General features: G+C 34.6%; 1 protein-coding gene across 3 annotated transcripts; it reads right to left on the bottom strand.

Moving 5' to 3' along the window:
* Positions 1–607: 607 nt before the first annotated feature.
* On the bottom strand, positions 608–20,458 carry LOC123527765 (multiple epidermal growth factor-like domains protein 10). 3 transcript variants are annotated; one of them, XM_053523829.1, is made up of 7 exons: positions 20,266–20,458; positions 10,454–10,511; positions 7,846–9,510; positions 6,952–7,087; positions 6,547–6,599; positions 6,064–6,126; positions 608–3,750 (listed from the first exon to the last, which is right to left on the bottom strand). In XM_053523829.1, exons 1-7 carry the CDS (start codon positions 20,266–20,268, stop codon positions 3,695–3,697), a joined length of 2,034 nt encoding a protein of 677 aa, XP_053379804.1. In that variant the 5' UTR covers positions 20,269–20,458; the 3' UTR covers positions 608–3,694. The 3 variants fall into 3 exon arrangements, with proteins under 3 accessions (XP_053379804.1, XP_053379805.1, XP_053379806.1); XM_053523830.1 differs by lacking the exon at positions 6,064–6,126; XM_053523831.1 differs by lacking the exon at positions 7,846–9,510.
* Between the last annotated feature and the right edge of the window lie 611 nt (positions 20,459–21,069).

The following is a 21,069-nucleotide window of genomic DNA, read 5'->3' as shown; positions in this document are numbered from 1 at the left end:
TTCCACAGGTTGTCATATTCAGCATAAGTCTTAACACATTTCTTAACTTGATCTAGAACATCCAGATTATTAAAATGTCGTTATATACAAATTACGGGAAATCGAAAATGGCAGTACAAGATGCATTTATACTTTTCACCTAACACCTACACGTACAGAGTGAGGTGAGTAAGAGATGCAACTTGTTTAGTTAAGTATTATTTCCTTGAGCACTGATTTCTCTATGGCAGAATTAGCCTGTAAGTGTCTTGTGATGTGGCGGCTGTAAAAGGCCGGCCCATACTTCTGGTCCGTTTGGTTCATTGAGAACATTCATCATAAGTCCATGATAGGGGGTATGAAGGGTCCTGCACATTTCATTACCTCTCATGAACAAACCCAATCACAGTGAGTTTTTGATTGAGTTTGCTATCATGTTGCTTGCTTGTCTTCTATATTTACAAAAATCTTCTCGCAGATTTCATTTACCATCAAGGCAGCTGTAAAAGGTCACCTCTACGAGGACTTTATGATGTTATTTTTTCTGGTCCATTGGAATCATGGAGAACATTGAGTGGTGCTGCACATTTACTAACTCTCATACATAGACACAATCAAACAGAAAGAATCTTTTTCACAGAATTTATTCAGCACATTGACTAATATAATAGTTAAATTAATATTGAAAACAGTTAGGTTTTGTTTGTTTGTTTGTTTGTCTATTTTTTGACAAACATGGATTACGTTGATTTGAATCACATCATTGAAATTAATTAACTAAATAGATAAGCAGAACAAATAAACCATTTTATATCAACAGTTTGAGGTCTGCTGCCAAACATAATAAATTCAGTTTTGGAAGTGTTCATTTTCAAAGGCAAAATCAAAACGTAAACTTTAAATTTTAAAATTTTTCACGATATTTAAAACACTTTTCTGAAAAGTAAATAAGATGCAAAGAAATTTCAAACGGAATAAACTCCAGTGTCAGCTGCTATATAGATCTACATAAACACAGTACGGCAATGACTGTACATCGTACAACTATAGTTAAAACATTTCATTTTATATCAAAAGAAATTTCAGACGTCATTTGCATAAAGATGTAGGTAATTTGAATATTTTGCATTTCAAACAGTTTAAGAATAAAGTCTTACAGTTTAAATGTTTTGAGCGATAAGTCTTATAAGTAATAATGTTATCTTATATGAAGTTGTCTCCCCTGCAACAGAATAGCGACAGGGGAGATAACTGCTGCGGAAAGAAGTACCTTACAAGTTCCATATTTGTAGTCATCAAAAAAGCAAACATTAAAAATAAAAGAAAAAAGCATGAGAAAAAAATGTAATAGTTACTGATTAAGCTTTTTAGCTCACCAGAGCACAAAGTGCTCAAGGTGACCTATTGTGACCGGTCATTGTCCGGCTCCGTCGGCGTCCGTCGTGCGTCGTCCGTCGTCAGTCGTGCGTAGTGCGTAGTGCTCGTCCGTCAACATTTGCCTTGTGAACACTCTAGAGGTCACATTTGTGACAAAATTTTTATGAAACTTGGTCAGAATGTTGGTCTGGATGATCTCTAGGTTAAGTTTGAAACTGGGTCATGTGAGATCAAAAACTAGATCAGTAGGTCAGATCAAAGGAAAAGCTTGTGAACACTCTAGAGACCATATTTGTGACCCAATCTTTATGAAACTTGGTCAGAATGTTGGTCTTGATGATCTCTAGATCAAGATTGAAATTGGGTCATGTGGGGTCAAACTCTAGGTCAGTAGGTTAGATCAAAGGAAAAAATTGTGAACACTCAGGAGACCACATTTCTGATCCAATCTTTATGAAACTTGGTCAGAATGTTATCTGTATGATCTCTAGGTAAAGTTCGAAACTGGGTCATGTGGGGTCAGAGACTAGGTCAGTAGGTCAGATCAATAGAAAAGCTTGTGAACACTCTAGAAACTACATTTTTTATCAAATCGTAATGAAACTTGGTCAGAACGTTAGTCTTGATAATTTTTAGGTCAAGTTTGAAACTGGATCAGGTGGAGTCAAAAACTAGGTCAGTAGGTCAGATCAATGGAAAAGCTTGTGAACACTCTAGAGACCACATTTGTGACCTAATCTTTATGAATCTTGGTCAGAACGTTTGTCTTGATAATCTCTAGGCTAAAGTCGAAACTGGATTATGTGAGGTCGAAAACCAGGTCAGTACATTAGATAAAAGAAATAGCTTGTGAGCACTCTAGAGAGACCACATTTGTGATCCAATCTTTATGAAACTTGATCAGTATGATAGTATTGATGATCTCTAGGTCAAGTTTGAATCCGGGTTATGTTGGATCAGAAACTAGGTCAGTAGGTCAGATCCGTGGAAAAGCTTGTGAACACTCTAGAGGCCACAGTTGTGACCCAATATTTATGAATCTTGGTCAGAAAGTTTGGCTTGATGATTTCTAGGTCAAGTTCGAATCTGGGTCATGTGGGGTCAAAAACTAGGTCACCTGGTCAAATCAAAGGAAAAGCTTGTGAACACTTTAGAGGCCACATTTGTGGCTCAATCCTTATTAAACTTGGTCAGAATGTTTGTCTTAATCATTTCTAGGTCAAGTTTGAATCTGTGTTATGTGGGTTCAAAAACTAGGTCACTAGGCCAGATCAAAAGAAAATCTTTTCAACACTCTAGAGACCACAATTTAAGTTTGAAATTCATGAGAATTAGTCAGAATGTTTCTCTTGATAATCTATAGGTCTAGTTCGAATCTAGGTCATGTGGGGTAAAAAAACTAGGTCACCGGTCAAATCAAAGGAAAATCTTGTGAACACTCTAAAGGCCACAGTTGTAACCAAATCTTTATGAAAATTAGTCAGAATGTTTGTCTTGATGATCTTTAGATCAAGTTCAACTCTTAGTCATGTGGGGTCAAAAACTAGGTCTGTAGGCCAGATCAACTCTGGTGAGCGATGTATAGGGCAATCATGGCCTCTTGTTTTTGTGTAAAGCTTGAATAATACTATTGGTAATATTCATATTATTCTTTAAATATTGTTTTAAAGGAATAATAATTATTATGCGTATTGACTTGCATACGTTGTTATTAATTACATTTGCATATTTGTGTCTATGAATACACTAAACGTTTGACTATTTAGATACATTAAGTTTTAAAAAATAGTAAAGACGGAAGTTAACTTTATCATACTGATACTATCTCTACCTTTTTTATGTAGAGGCAGTATATTAGTGCTCGTGCATAGTACGAACGATATGACATAGATATTACTTACACAATGATTTAGCATAGTAATAACTTTCCGTACAAAAATATTAAATTAATGAAAAAATACCACATTAAAAATATAGCTTACATATATTACATAGATTCAAAGCATAAATATAAAGCATCTTGCTAGATTCAGTACTTTAATTAAATCGTAATTAGTATCCGGTCTCGATCGAGTCTGTTACACTATTGAAGTACATAACAGCAATTCAAAAATAGCTTTTGAATATACACATGTAGAACCAAATGTAATACCACTAGAATAATTCATATAAAGCGATCGTTTGTGAAAATGCCAAATATCACTTACAATTATAAAATCTGTTAAGAGTAAATATCTTTAAAATAGGCTTCAAAAAATAAAACCAATTAATGTTATAAATATGCAAGTCCGTTTTTTTGATAGGTGTGGAAAAAATGTTACGAAACGAGAATGACATATCATGATGCTTGGATTCGAAGATTCATGTAGTCTGTGTTTCCACAAGTGTCCGTGTCTGAAACAAATGGTAAATATTAAGTACATTACAATAGTATCGAACTTTGTATCAATATATTATTATGTTATATATGAAACAAACGTTCACATTTAGGGTCCAAAAACTGCAATTAATGTGAAAAGTGGATAATTATAATAATGCTTATTTTTTCCAATTTTTTATGTTCACATTGCCTTAACAACGTTGGAAAGATAATGAACGAACGCATTACGAGTGGCCCTGGTAATTTATATATGATAGTCTCAATAAACGAGGCAACACCTGCAGATGGTACCTAACCATTTCAAATTCGACTTTTCATGGATTTTGCAATGTGAAATGAAAACAAACTGAAACCAGTTTACTAAATATGTGTTTTTATTTCTGATTCTGTCATAAAAATAGAAATAATTGATATTGAAAAGATGACCGTCTCAATTCATCTGACGCAAAATGGACAACTTTTTCATTAATGTTGAGATTTCACCAATTACACTCTATAGCAAAAGTTTCCACAGGTAAATAAATTTAATAGTGAAAGTTTGGCTCTTTGAAAGCGACTTATTGATTTTTTTTTTATTTTATCAGACTAGTCAAGAGTCTTAACTCTTCAAACATCTGCATGAAAGAAAATTGTATGATCTGTTTTACCAAAACCATGCAAAATGCACGAAAGAAGTTATAATGCAAACCAGTGAAATATTTATTCACCGATATTATGCCACTCAAGAATGCACTTAAAGCGGGTGATAACCTAAAAATGAATTTATGTAAACATCCCTCATGGAACTGAATAATTACTTTTAAAATGCCGCTCCATAACTACCAAACAATAAAACAATGCTACATCATCTTATTCATTAACAACAATTGCAAAGAAGAGACAAAACTTGTCTCTCAACGGAATGTGAATCCTCGACTCCATACGAGGAGTAAGATGATCCGCCGCTACAGTGTCTAACTTGGGTTTACTTCAGTAAAAACTGTTATGTCATAAACAAATGATATATCATATTATTTTAACACGGCCAGCAAATAATCTACATACACAAGAAAATCAATCCACGGTTATTTTGAGATAACCCATGTGCGTGCAAAGGGTTGTTTTGGTTGTTCTTTTTATGAACGGAAGTCATATGACGTTTGTAAATATTAGCGTAAAAATTTTAATATCCGCGTACAACAACAACTAAGTTCGGCTGCAAAATAGCACAGACATCGTACGGGAACAATTTATGAGGTTTGCCCTGGTTTTGGGGACTGGAGAGTAATTGATGAAAGGTTTGATGGTCATGTTACACAATATGTGATGCAATCCTTAAGCAATGGGGATAAAACACAGAAGAAATTTCAACAGTCATATCTACGATAAACCACACTTGGGAACTTATTATTTTCTTAATAATTCCTCACATAAATGCAAAATGCAAATTTCCCATTAGTTAAACTTGAATGATATTTCAAGGTGGGCCGGTGGTCTAGTGGTAACACGCTTGACTGCCAATACAGAGGTACGGGGCTCGAATCCCGGTCGAGGCACTGGATATTTTTGAGATGCTCTGAAGTATCTCCCACCTAACTTAGAGGCATGTACTGGTTTTTCCGAGGAAAAATGGCTTCGAGTGTGTCGGTTCTATACACCGGTCACGTTAAAGAACCAGACTTTCTATTCGCAAAGAGCTAGGCTAAGTTAGCCGGACAAGTCTGTCTCTAAAAAGGATTCTCTCTATCTGTTCTGGGGGGCTTTATCTCCCTCTGTCCCTCTGGTCAGATCGCTCTGTGTCTGCACAAGTAGAGGATGAATTTCGCGCTCTGTGTGGCTGCGCTTGCTATATGTAAAGCACCTTTATCTTGAACGTGTTTATCTTGACAAAGGCGCTATATAAATCCGGAATAATAATAATAAGTATGATGATTATTATTGTTATTATAATAAGATTTCATATTACATACGCAAGAGCGTTATTTTATTTTTCTGCGCATGTAATATTATTTTTCATATCTCAAACTGAGAATGTGTAAAAAGAATTATACTTTCGCATTGATTAAAAGAATGCGACGATCATTTTTGACGAGGCACTAACATATTATATGATTAAATTTTTTTCTGGTGTTCATGCATTTGCGACTCCTGTTTATTTTTATTTTTCTAAAATATTATGATTGATCTCCTTGCCAAAATTATCGAAAACAACATTTTCCTCATATCGATCTTATCAATATGCAATCATTTCATTGTTGACCATTGACTAAGTTTTGCTTCAATTCATATATTATCAATATAATGCTTATCATACGTAATTATAATTTAGTATATTATAAAATACTTACAACCTTGACATGTATTGATGATTTCATAAGCGGTATTGTCTACTTCAGAAACAGAGATTACTTCTGAAAGGAACAAGAGTTTCCGTAAATCATATACAAGCAATCAATAAGATTTCACAACTAGAGCCTCTAGTTATGAAATCTTATTGATTGCTTGTATGTGATTTACTGAGAGCAATAAAATGGATAAAGTATATTCTATTAACTAAAACATGTGTATATGTAATGGATATAAGTTTTTTCAGCTTTGGAATGAAATGTTACGAACATTTAATCATTTATTATCATATAGGTATTTTGTGTACAAAATTATTTCATTTTCCGTTGTTATGATAACAGAGAATAAAAGATTTATCCGGAAATTTGTAACAGTAATATTGCAAAGCTTAGAGCATGCTTATTTTAAAAATCGCAATATCAAACCTCATAACAATACATTGAAATGACGTTAAAATATACTTGTGAACTGCTCAAAAGAGATACCTTCGTTTTGTGAATTTTGAAAGCGATGTCGAATCATAAACTCCACGGTCTGCCTGTAAATGGATTTAAAATATATTTCATAGATGACATTAACATTTTCGAAATTAAATATTAAAACAAGAAACAGAAACGCCAATATCAGTTATAAATATTAAACAGTTTATGTTAGGTACGTACGTTAACCTGAAATCCACAGAGGTGGTACGAAACAGTGAGGTCACAAACACTAATGAAAATAGTTTCTTTATATGGGCCATGAATTATATTTTGTTTCTAAATGAACAAACACATAATAAACGTGTTTATATCATTGTAGATCTATACCTTCCTTAATGTTTACAAATGATTTTATCATTGACCCATATTATAACATACCTTTCGTACAAGAACATTTTATAAAATCACCTGACTGAGAAACGTGTTTTCTTTATCATTTTCTTCAAAATAAGAACAAATAATGCCGTAGAAGTAACCGCAAAGAGTGTTGCAAAAACAACATATGCAGTTGTTGATTTCTTGTCGGAAACATCTTGTGGTTTCCCTGAATTATATAATGAACGCACAGGCATGAGTATGCCATTTAAGATGGAACAAAGCGTTTTAGTTTCATATAAATAATACAAAAACTGATCAATAAATAATATAACCAAATTACTCTTTGGTTTTGTTAAATGCTGAATGATATTTGATGTTTGTTATTAAAGCTGAAAATTATTTGGGCATATAAACATATAACAATAACTTTTCTGACTTTATAGGTTCTGAAATAAAATGACTGCGTTAACGTAAAGCGAAAGACCACAGCAAGCAACCAAACAATCTATAATAATTTACAACAGAATTCAAATTTTTTACATGGATAAGCTAAAGCGCAACGCCGTGTGCCCTTATTCTAGCACGCAATTCGATAAGCATCAGAGATGTGCGAATCAGGACGTTGCCTTTAGGAGATGGTTTTGAAGTCGTTTCCACAAATGAAGAAAATTTAAGTAAGCATACATTTTTCAACATGGGTAAGACCCAGAATGAGTAGTGCTAGTCTAGTATGTATATTTATTTATAATGTTATGTATCTGATTTATGAAAGAATCCAACGTGTGTCCTTGGATATCTTACGCGCAAAGCTTCTTGTCCAAATTCTCTCAAGAAAATTATTAAGCATTCGAATTCAGAACGTAGCTTAACCAGAAAATTAAGATGCCAGTATCAATAAAGACTTCAAGAACCTAAACAGGACCACCGTAAGCGAATATGAAATTGCAATTACATTATTCAGTTCAACAGCACATACTTTCTTACCTAAACTCAGTACACAAATCGGGTCGTCATTTGCTCCTGTGCAACCTTTTACGCAAATACCACTCTCTTGCCTACACAGGGTGTCGATGCAAAGACTGCTACATGTCTCATTACATTTAAGCCCAAAGAAACCTTGTTTACAACCAAACATACATATTCCGTCAGATGACGCACAGTCACGTGTGGCACTGCTTCGTGAAACATTGCAATTTTCAGAACATTTCAAGTTGCAGAAGGGTCCAAAATGGTTTATTATGCAATCGCTGCAAACGCCTGTTGAGATATCACATGAATCTAGACAGTTAGCAGAGCACGTTTTCTCGCACAATTTACTGAAGTACCCAGATTTACATTTTTGGCATTCCGTGCCCGAGAAGCATTCTATGCACTTGTCGCTCTTTACGCAACATTTATCACCGGAATAATTAATTGTGCAGCCAAAATCGCATTTTCCGCTTTTAATATCGCATGATTTGTTAAAACATTGAGAAGGACATAAACTAATGCAATTACGCCCATAAAATCCGTTTTTACACGTGTTACACCTGTCCCCATCAAAATTGGCGGTACAGCTAAAACAATTTCCAGTCTCGTTTTCACATAAAGCATTTGTACATTTCAATGAACAATTTTGTTTACATGATGAACCATACTTTCCTTGTATACAGGTGTCACAAAATGGACCTTCAAAGTTGTCTTCACATCCCCAAGAACAGAATCCAGATTTTCGGTTACACGTTTTACCTTTGCAATTTAAAGGACAAGTTTTGTTACAAACTATTCCGTGCATCCCGAGTGCACAAACATTACAAGTTTCCCCTGTTATTGTATCAGTGATGCAACCTTCGCTACAATATCCCGAAGTCTTGTTACACTTACCATTTTTGCATTGTGCGGTACATGTCTCGTTACAATAGGGTCCATATTTGCCAGTAATACAATCCGTACATTTGTCACCATTAAAATTTGATAAGCAGGAACATTTTCCAGATTCAATATAGCATGTCTGATCTTTGCAACCGACTGAGCAATATTTGTGACATTTCGGGCTATATTTTCCTTTAACACATTGCAAGCAGTTGTCGTATGATAAACATTCTGTGCAGCTTTCTCTACATCTAAATGTGCAATTATTGAATAGCTTTTTAATATTATTGTCAAACTCATACCCGTTATAAAATCCATTTTTACACACGTTGCATATTTCCTGAGATGCACAGGACTTGCAGTTAGCCGGACATTCTTTACTACACTCATTGCCTGTGCCATAGAAACCTTTTTTACAAGTTGAACATGTGTAACCAATGCAGTTACAGTTCTCTGGACAAAGAGCGTGCGGACATGTTGTCGACCCATCTTTGTCATAATAACCGTCCTTACAAGCAGTACACATTGTGTTCGAAATACAAGCTCTACAGTTTGTGGGACATTCTGATGTACAATCTTTATTTGGCCCAAGGTGAAAGCCATCATAGCATTTATCACAAATTGTAACACTGGTGTCGCACGATGTACAATTATGTTCGCAAAGTTCATAACATCTAGCACCTCTGTGTCCATCAATGCAACCGTGTGGGCAATCGTTCCAAAAGTATTGGTAATTATGACATATGCTATCCCGACAACAATTACAATTGTCGATACAGTTTGGATCCCATACAGCACCTAATATAGCATAAAGTCATACTTCGTTCATATTTACTGCGTACGTTAACAATTTGCAGATTATTCGTAACATTATTGAATAAAGATGAAAGATCATTCGCTCACCAAAAAAGCAGAGATTTACTTATTTCCTTCGGTATGTCTAAAACAATCGATCGAAAAGAAATCAAAGATGCTTAAATTTGATGGAAAGAACATTTCTCGTGATTTTGGCAGATATTGGTATTAAGATATTTAAACCATGACATAATTACTTCGTACGCAAATACGTATAGTTACATGGAATATATATTTACTTAAGATGTGCATAAAACTCATTCTGTTCGAATCTATCGATTTACTTCGAAGAAATAAAGTAATACGTATCTAAATATTAGCCGCTTAATTACTTCGCGTCACTAATGACCGAATAAAAATGCTTGATCAATTCAGTGGACCAACAATTGCATTTTAATGACTATTTACATTTTATGTCTTGACCTCTATGAGCTACGATGATACAAATGCTTTAAAGGTGTCATTTGATGACATTAAGTCTTGTTACCATTGATGTATACTTTTGGAGAATAATCTAAGGAACAAAAAGGAAATATTTTACGGAGTCAGATCTCTGTTACAAGTGTATGCCATATTGATTTCGTGAAATTTTGTAATTACCTTTCAGTGATAATTTAAAAAGTTTGGAAAAGCATTTTGAATATTTCTTTTGATATCAATACTATTTTCTAGCTACATTTTGTATGCATTTGCATTTAAATTAAAAGGCAAGTTAACTTTTAAAAGTGTGTGTACCTTCGGAATTCTAACATATAAATAATTGTAAATGGACAGATGATAAAGTTTCAAACAATATCCAGCACTTCACCTAAATCAGAATGAATGAAGTTATTAATGACAAATTGAAAACCTATTTTTGAAGCAATTTCAATGGTTAAGTTTTCACCTTCCACTAAGAATCCTGAACAAAGCCACATGTACTTCAGTACCCAGTGTATCCTCATCTGCAAAAGAAATATTATAGTACATCTTTCATTTCAGTTGTAAATATATCCCTAATGATGGTCTGAAATAATTAGCTTGTTCAGTCATAAAACACTCCAGAAAATCACTGCAACTTTACCGTATAAAATGTGTTTTTTTTTATTATTGACTTTGGCATTTCAGAATTAAAATTCGAATATACTGAAATCTCTTTTGACAGGGTTAGTTCTAAAGATGTTAAATTGTACGACTGTGTCTTTCGCATTACTGAATCTGAATTAAAAGTTTATTCGATTGTTCTTCCTCGTGTAAATTTAGTATCCGGATTCAATTCAAAATAGCATTGAACGGAAGGACCAGAAACAATAACAATACTTAGTCCAAGAACAGCATCAATATCTCTTTACATCAGATAGCAAAGCGTTTGGATGAAACACATCCCCGTATTATGATGTCAGTAACAGTAATAAAAATTATTCCAAATCATTCATAGTAACATATCTTTTTTAATCTGAGGAATTAAAAGCTGTACGTTGCACTTGGTTCAGTTTATCGTCACAACCACACAATTATAGGTCATATGGGAACTAAAACAATTTTAAATGCATGCATCTGTGTTTGTTGACATATCATTTTGAAAGGCCTTTTCGTTTTTAAACACGACCTGCTACCACGAATGATTTCATTTCTGAAGCTTATAATGTAAGTGAACTTATAGTGCAGGCATATGGCGAAAAAAATCGTGCTATCTGTGTCAAAAGCATCAAACTTGGTAGAAAGCGAGAGTAGGGTGTCTTTAATTGAAAAGTGAAAGGAAGTTTGAAATTATCAAAATGGCCGCAATTCATAAATAATATGACGAAAAGGATCAAACGAAAAGGATCAATAATTTTCTTTAGCCAGTTAATACGTATTTTAATCATTTATATGCAAATACTGATTATAAACACTTTTCTTAATAGGTTTCGGTTATTTCTTGTTTTTCTTATAATTATGATTACAGAAATTGAGTTAAATCCCTTTGTTGCAGTTTCGCTATTTATACAGCAGACTGGTTGATCCGGAGTGTTAAAAAATCTAAACGATCGATAAAAATGATAGTCAGAATCAAAATTACAAAACAAATTGTCATAAACATATTATCCAAACATTTTGAGACGCATTCTTTAGAGAATACAGCCATATTTTAAAAGTGCTTCATGTATATTGTCATTTAGTTTGTTCTTGCCACATAAATTGAAATAAACATCTTTCCTTATATATTCCAAGGATGAATATAGACTCCTTTTCAACCATGTTCCTTTTCATTTCCATAGAACTTATCATGTTTGTTAATTAATTTTTAACTTCAAGTATGTAGGAAATCACAGTTATCCCAAACCTTATCAAGAAATGAGTCATTTAACTTCTGTATAATATTTAATATAAATATTAGGATAATTCAGGTAAAATGTATATATTGATTTTACCATACATGTAGATACTAACACATTGCGAAAGTACTGTCAAAATACATTAGACTGACCCAGGTTGAATAGGTGACTTTATCAAAGTCCGCCCAACGGTCATTCAAAGAATGCAGCTACCCATAAAGCATTCAAATATTGCCTTGATCTACTTTTGATGTAAAAATGTGTTATATAGATATAAAATAGATTATTTGTCATACATGAAGGTTGGAGACTTTGGTACTTCTAATGACACAGTGTCTTTTGATTGTGCGTCCCTGTTCTGCCCATAAACTTCTTTCATGTTGTAAATAATATGCCTGAGAAAGATTGAGTAGTAACTTTTAGGTTTGAGTATGTATTTTTGCTGCCAGTCAAATGGGGCTTTAAAGGGGTAATCTGACTATGATTGGATTCCTAGTTATAATGCAGGCTGCTGTGTTCTGTACATGTTGTTGTAGTAAGTAAGTAAGTAAGTAAGTAGCGACTTTATTTAACGAGGCTACACATTGGGTGTCCCCATCTACCATGTGGACCTTAAAGTGTAAGTGTGGATATACAGTCCTGCATACAAAGTTGAGCATGTAAAATTCTAGCATTGCCCGAGATTAATCGACTCCTCACAAACATAGTTGCATAGTCAATGGTCTTTCTCAACATGTTAACACTGTATCTGGAAATATGCTATGATATCAACATTATTATTTCTGTTTTATCAGCATTGAGTTTGAGCATGCTACAATATGGGGGCACATTACCTAACTGTAGCTTGTAAAGGCTTAAAAGAAAAGAACAACTGGAAGGCGTTGGTACAGTAACAACAAATCATTCCATAGCATCTCCTTTTTGACCAATGGTAAATATATGTAACTTTTGGGATTTAGATTTTGACCCCTTACGTACACTATATTATGTCAACATAGTTATCAATAACTCCCCATCAATGCATTTGAGAGTGATTGCTTAGATAAATGACTTCCGACCTTCAAAATGGTGCTCAAGTTTGCAACACAGTCAGATTTTCAATTGTCATGGTCCTAGTAGCTTGTAACATACATGTAGTTTGGTCAAGATGCTGAATAATGTCGTTCTGGAACTTCGTTAGGTCAACCTGGATTTTCATTGGCGCATATTTGGTTGACTGAATTTTTCTGTATTTAGACTGCAGTCCCTCCAGGATATGTTCTTTTCTTGGTGGTGTTCTTACTGGATATCAGCTACCGTCTCCAAAACCTTTAAAATGAGTGGAAGGCGGGATACAAGCATGTTGTTTTTGTGGCTGTTGGTTCTAGCCTAGGTTTCTTTAACATAGATCTTATTTGATTATTCTTAAGTGTCTTTGGTACATTACCTAAATCCATGGAATGTGTTTATATATTTTGCTATAAATGGTCAGAGTTCAATTTCTTAAGATGTCATGTCTGCATCTTCTTTTGCATGAGTCAAATAAGAAAAGTTTGTTTTCACATGATGTTCGTCTAACCGATCTGATCCTAGTTACTTGTCTTCTGTAAGTGTGGAGCATTCCGTATGTTTTCAGATTTATTGATACAAAAGTTGCTGAAATTCTATTCAGTGCAAGCTCTTTACGGATGCCTCAAAGGTGGAGGACGAATGTTTTCAGACACAATGTATTTTTATTTTATCAAATAGTCACGGGGATTAAACTAACAACCCCGCGATCCATAGATTTGCACTCTCCTTATTGAGCAAATCCAGCGGGCTAGATGACTACTGTCTCCTTACAGATTTTTGACTTCTTGGAAAAGGCTTATGCAGAGTAATAATAAATTCGATCCTGATAATACCCAGGCCATCACTTTATATTTGATTATTCATTGTGACATTTTGAAGATACGCCGCTTACATTAAAGCTTCTTTTTTAGACGTTTGGCCTTGTTGTCTGTAATTAGGTGCAACTTGGTCGAAATACGGCTATTTTACACGGTCACATTAGTGAACATTAGCTGTTTAAATACATAAACACTGACTTGCTTATCAACTTGAGGCTATGCATGGCACAATCATGCATATTATTAGAGGGTTGTTTTCAAAAACAGTCATGGTTTGATAACAAAGACTAGTTGATTTTGCTAGACACTAGCGATTGATGTTAAATGTCTCTATATTTCACATGCTCTAGAAAAGACAAATAGTTCCTCATCTGCAAAGGCAGTAATGCTATGTATAGCTACTTGCCAATGTGGTGGTAATTATGGCAACGGCTTAGAAGGAATGAAATATGTATATATCTTGTTAAATAAAGTTCAACTTTCTTTACATATTACATTAAGCAGTTATGTTAGGTATGTTGCTGAAATAAGTTTTCAAAATGGTTTTATGTCTTCATAATCTTTCAAATATAGATATGACAATATTTGTTTTGAATTATTTCTCTTAAAAATTCATTTTCATGATCAATATGTTCTTAATTTACATTATAATGATGGTTCGGTTCATGACATAAATTTCTACCTATTATTCGTGTTTTGGAGGCCATTTTACTTTTGATAACCATTTTGATAACACAGTATATGTCAAAAAATACATCATACAGCCTTAAATATCATACTGTGTAAATATTGAGCATTATTTTCAGTATATTTTAGAAATACATATATTTGGCATGATAAGAGATTATTGGAAAAAAATATTGGATTTTGGCGGCCATTTTGAATATGGCAAGTCGGCCATCTTGGAAATTACAGCAACTTCCTTTCGTTTTCCTTATATATATACTACCCAGTACCATTTGTGCCAAGTTTGATGCTTTTCACGATTTTTTTAATTTAAGCCAACATATGGCTGCACTATAAACTGACAAACGTTTTAAGGAGGTAGGTTACCTTAATATTTGTATGTGCTCATGCCCATCCGGAAGCTAAAGTGACGATTTACGACGAAGTTTACGACAAACTAATAATGCAGAAATAATGAGTAAATTGCCTCAGAAACGCTTCAAAACATAGTCGCCATAAAATGATGTCATTGACGTTACATGTCGATTACGTCAATAACGTTGAAATTATTTGAGCCGCATTATGAGAAAATGGGCCTTCGGGAATCTTCGAGGCTTTGCAACCAGTGTGGGCCCAGATCAGCCTGCGCATCCGCGCAGTCTAATTATAGCCCACATCGTTCGCTGTTATTTCAAAGAAGGCTTATTCTACCTGAATATGAAGTTTTCTTACCCTAATTCAGATGCATAAATGCAAAGGTCAGCCTTAATATAGAGTTTCCGGAAATTCAAGAAAATGTCCGAATGCAAATTTTCCCCTGACTTTGCTCACTTTTTATTATCATTTCTACAGCCACTGCCACTACCACTTTAATATGATAACAACTTCAGCTACTTCTCAGTGACCTTCACTAGCTGAAATGTAGACCGACATGCTCAGGTCGCTGGTTCGAACCCGGTGGCGACATACATTTGTAGCTATCTTTCGTTATCCAGAGCTGTCTCAACTTGGGTGACAAACGGGAAGTTGCTATGTCCTGGGACAAATTATATACAACTTGTCATGGACGGAGTCGTTAGCCTTAAGTCTAGGAGGGCCCGACCTCGTGCGTGCTGCGAACTAATGTCTATGAGATTTTAAGAAAATACACTTAAGTTTTTAATTACCCTCACCCCACTGAGCTCGCTTGTAAGGAAATAGGCCTTCGTTTATTATTATCCCTCCGTGAAATAACGGAGTTTCTCCGTTCGTGCAGTTATTTATAAGTTCTTGTCCTTGGTATAACTTGTCCATGCATTGTCAGATTTTCAAATCATTTAGTACAAATGATCAGCTTTGAACTTGTTTTGTTATTTTGTTGTAATATATACGTTTGTGTTCGGATCATAACTCGCTTTAGACAGATTTCCAAATACTTTGGTACAAATAACCACCATTTATTGACAATCTGTAATGATCATATTACACATATCACTGCATACGACTCAAATTTTGCCACCCTGTAGAATGGTTTTGATGAATATTATGTTGGTTTGCTGGAACCAGAGCGCCTGTTTTCACATCATCTAGGTAATACAGTTTTAATCTTACCATTGATCCTGCAACGGACCAGTCCAAAATAATGATGATGATTATGATGATAATGATGATAAAATTGTCAAAAATATTAAATCAGTACAACAGTATCTTTATGTTAGTAACAGACAACTTCCCAGCTTGAAACAGCACCGATAGGCGAAAACCGCATCAGATACGAGTAGTTATCACCCGGTCTCGTACGTGTATCCCTCGACGCTCTAGTCGATGGTTAGTTCCTCCCATTAATATTAATTGAACTGGCTCATATGCGAGTTTACACTCATACAATCGTTTACGGGTCTGGTAAAACGCACTGATACACGTAAAGTCTTAACTGGGTGGATGAGAGACACAATATCTCTGGAAATTCCGGCCTAGACTGGGAATTCAACAGGCTCCGCCGGTTTCGTAATCTGCAAAACTATCCAATGCACCACCCTCACCGAAGGAGTTATTTGTGCCGCTCCTATAGGGATACAAAATAAGAGTGTTTCCATATGAATGCAGACACCAGGCCTGGCAAGGAAACTCTCTTAGTAAATATAATCCAATAAAGTTCAGGTCAGGGTTTTGAATAGACATATTTTATTTGATGTATCCATTGTCGTCAGTGTAAGTTTGTTTTTTTGTTTTTTTTTGTTTTTTTTTTTTTTTGATGTTGACAAAGATAAACAAAACAAAAACGAGAAAACTATCTTGCAGCGAACCCGCGCACGCTGACAACATCAGAATCAGAACAATAGCCATGAGCAGTCGTCGAATAGTCAAGCTAGTCACTATTTAAAAGTATACATAAACGTATAAATACCCGGTGTTTACGAAAACAAGCTTTTACAAGACTTTCTATGTTAGTTGAGACTGCTTTGATCTTGTTTTTTAGTGCATTTTATTTGTTGTCGAAGCGATACAACCAGCGATTTGCCAATTATAAAAGTTGAACAGGTATTGCATGTGGTGTGCATCTTCCCCTTTAATCATACATATTCAAATATCCATGCATTCAGTAAAAATGAAATCATACAAACCAAAAGCGATATGGGAAATTTATAAGTAACATGCACATGTAGTACCATGCTACTATGAATAGACCAGTCATGATAACGGTATTCTTTCCAAGTTTAATTGCCAGATAGCAAATCAGTACCAAGATATTAACCTGACCGGAAATATCCCTCTAATCAACAAGAGGGTCGTCATACCCACTATCGCTAACATGAGTAATACTACACTATACATGTTATTAAATCTGCGATTTTTGCCATTTCATTTAACTCTAAAACAAATAGCGTGATGAGACTACTCTTCTTGGAAAAAAGCAAGATCTTAATGATATATAATTTAAATGCAAGTTTGGTCAAAATCAAATAATAAATGTGATCTATGTCATGCTTACAATGCTAACGTCAGCAAATTTTGTCATTTTATGGGCCATAACTCCAGAACAAATTGAGCTATATAACTGGTTTTCGCAAGGAATCGAGATGTTATAGAAAAGAAACTGATTATAACTTCTATACAAGTTTGGTCAAAATGAAATAACAAGTATGGCCTCTATTGTGTTCACAAGACTAAAATAAGCAAAATTTACCATTTCAGCCATATAAATGGCGCGATATGGCTGTTTTTAAAGGAAGTGAGAATAAAAATCAAATAATAAATGTAGTCGCCATTGTGTTGACAATGATTGTTTTTGCCAATTTAGGGGCCGTAACTCCAAGTAAAATGGTGCAATACGGTTGTTTTGAAAGGAACCGAGATCTTATAGATATGTAAGTTGTGTGCAAGTTTAGTAAAAATAAACAAACAAAACATGCGGTCTCTGTCGCGTTCACAAGGCTAAAATCAGTTCTTATTGCCATCTCTTGGGCCATAACTCCAAGACGAATAAGGTGATACGGCTGGTTTTTAAAGAGAACCGAGATATCACAGATATAAATGTCCTGTGCAAGTTTTGTCAAAATCAAATAATAAATGTTGTCTCTATCGTATTCACAAGAAAAATGTGAACGGACGGACGGTCGGACTACGGACGACGTACAAAGGATGATCACAATAGCTTACTTTGTCACTTCGTACAAGTGAGCTAAAACATGTGTTTCAGATGAAAAATGCACCTTTTTGTTAATTTTTCCGATTGAAAATGACATGTGACAAATGTGATCAGATGTCACATCAAAAATCGGAATCGATCACATTTGTCTCAAAAGTTGTTACAAATGTGCTTGATTTCTGTTACATATGCGATCTCATTTGTAACACCTGTTACATATGCTACATATTTGTAACAGGTGTTACAAATGCGATCTGTTACGAATTTGGTCCTACAAAGCATTAAATTACACGAAATACAAAACATTTCAAGTAATTTAAATTTACCCTGGTAACAAGGTGACCTACCTCCTTAATTGAACATTTGAAACATAATACAAACTATGAAGTTCAAATTTTGATACTTCAGCAGAAAACAACCAACGTGCGATGTCGATACAGATGAGGAAGTTTAAACGGTATTAACTTCAATAGTATTGTCTTTCATATTACGAAATGAAGATTCGCAACCAACATATAAATAATAATCCCTTCTTATGAGAAAGCACATGGGTGCTGAATGCTTGTTCTGTTAATGTGACAGACTTGATGAATTACCGCATACAATACTGTTTCTAGTTTAAAACATATGACCATTAATTGTGTAGTGCATTATCTCTTTTTAGCTCACCTGAGCCAAAGGCTCATGCTGAGCTTTTTTGACCGCTCAATGTCCGTCAGCCGTCGTGTGTCGTACGTCGTCCGTCGTGCGTGCGTCAACATTTTCCAAAACACCTTCTTGAAAACTACTAGGCATAATTACACCAAACTTCACAGAATGATCCTTGGGTCACCCTCCCAAAAGCCCCCCCCCCCCCCCCCCCTTCAAAAGTGTACCAAAAAATTTGAATTTCATGCAGAACTCTGGTTGTCATGGTAACCGAAAGGGAAAAAAATAAAAATCTTCTTGTCAAAAATCGCAAGGCATAGAGCTTTGATATCTGGCATGTGATATCATTTAATGGTTTTCTATGAAGTTTGTTCAATATGTGTCCCTGGGATTAAAGAGGCCTGCCCCGGGGTCCTAAATTTTACATAGACTTAAATAGGTTTTTTTTTTTAATCTTCTTGTCAGAAACCAAAAGACATAGGCCTTTGATATTTGGTATGTAGCATTTCCTTGTTGTTCTCTACTAAGATTATTCAAGTTGTGCCCCTGGGGAGAAAAGAGGCCCGCCCCGGGGGTCCCAATTTTTACATAGACTTATATAGGAAAATGTTTTAAAAATCTACTTGTCTGAAACCACAAGACCTAGGCCTTTGATATTTGGTATGTTACATTGCCTAGTGGTCCTCTACAAAGAAAAATTTTAAAAAATCAGAACATATTTCCTAGAATGTTTGATTATGATTATCTGATGACCCAAAGTGATAAGGTGTCACCTGACTGTGACCTTGACCTACTGACCTACTTATTTGTTTTAAGATACAGCCTTGAAATTTGAATGACATGTACAGTTTTGCACACCGATCTTACCTACTTTCTTATTAGTTTAGCATCAGTTTGACATTTGAAATTTGGCTGTAGGTGATGGGAATATCCGGCTCTTGGGTAACTGTTTATGCGGTAACTCGGATTAAACATTTACCCTCTAAGCCGGATAGTCCCATCTGCACTTGCAACCAGCGACAGAATCTTACGTTATGTTCATAATAAAAAAAGTGGCAGTCTCATTGTAAATAAAGGCATTATGAGCCTTTAACAAGTTATGGAAAACAACATTTTAAAATTCTTATTATCAGCACATTTTACATAACAGAATCGTGGATATCATATAAACAAAGGATATAAGAAGTGTGACCTTTCATATTGAATTTATAAAACTAATTTCTGTATGGAAAGGCACAAACGAAATATTCTTTTTATCATATGTTAGCTTTTTCGCTGACACTTTAATATTTTTTCTATGTTTACATATTATAAACAATGTCAAGTCAACCAACGTCTTATATAAGTATGTCATTCCTACATTGTATTTCATATCCTGTTTCAATTCTGATGAATTCAGAGTTTCAAATTTCATTTTATTTCATAGACAAACTTGTTAAATTATTTCACATGTTTATTTTATATGCTTCGAAATGATCATCCAAACAGGCTGTTCATGTTGGTATTGCGTTTTATAAGAAAAGTATCAAACATTTAAACTTATTTCTAAAGTAAGGTTGACTTAATATACACTAAATTTGTAATTGCATACCATTTTGAAAGTCCGAATAATGTTAAAACACAACTTGCAACAACGGATAAGTTCTAATCCCACAGAAGTAAACTAACACATGTTTCAAACTTCACAACAGGAAGCGAAATATTGAAGGCCATGATAGTTATAGATATATACTGAAAACAGGACAACATGCGATACAGACATGATTCAGCAAAGTTAGCGTTGGTAAGTCTCACTTGACTGAGCAACTGACCTCGAAAGCTGTTTGTCATTATAAGCTGGTCAATCAAACTCCGTGACCTTAGAAATAACGTTTGATGCTAAAATTATTTATTTCCTAATTGAGGGAACCTTTTGGCTGAACGCGCTCCACGGATTACATATTACTAAACCAGAGGATGGAAAAGTGGTCTTGTGAAACACGACAAATATCATATTTGTCACAAAGGTTAATATACGATGTTACCTTTGAATGCATGGTCAATTGTAAAAACAAACTCTATTGCGACCCGGTAATTATGCGCAACAAATTCACGCATCGAATGATACACTACATGTAGAAACGGACAATGTGTTTTGCAAGTGCCGTATTTACTCAACTAAAAGTAGTAATGGATTTACCATGTTGTTGGATTTAACGAACTTTATTGTTGGATTTAACAACTTAGTTAGCGTTAAACTTTTTATACTTACTTGACATTTGAGGCAGTAGAAAACAACATAGTTCTTTTTCAAAATTTTAGCGTTCTTTTTTTGTATTTTGGTAGAGAAATAAACGCATCCTTTGTGCAAAATGTAACGCCCCCCCCCCCCCCCCCCCCCTGAGAAGCTTAAAAA

The sequence above is a fragment of the Mercenaria mercenaria genome, chromosome 14 (assembly GCF_021730395.1).
Source record: "Mercenaria mercenaria strain notata chromosome 14, MADL_Memer_1, whole genome shotgun sequence".
Lineage (NCBI taxonomy): Eukaryota > Metazoa > Mollusca > Bivalvia > Venerida > Veneridae > Mercenaria > Mercenaria mercenaria.
The sequence above is the reverse complement of the archived record's forward strand: the minus strand, read 5'-3'. Positions and strand labels throughout refer to the sequence as shown.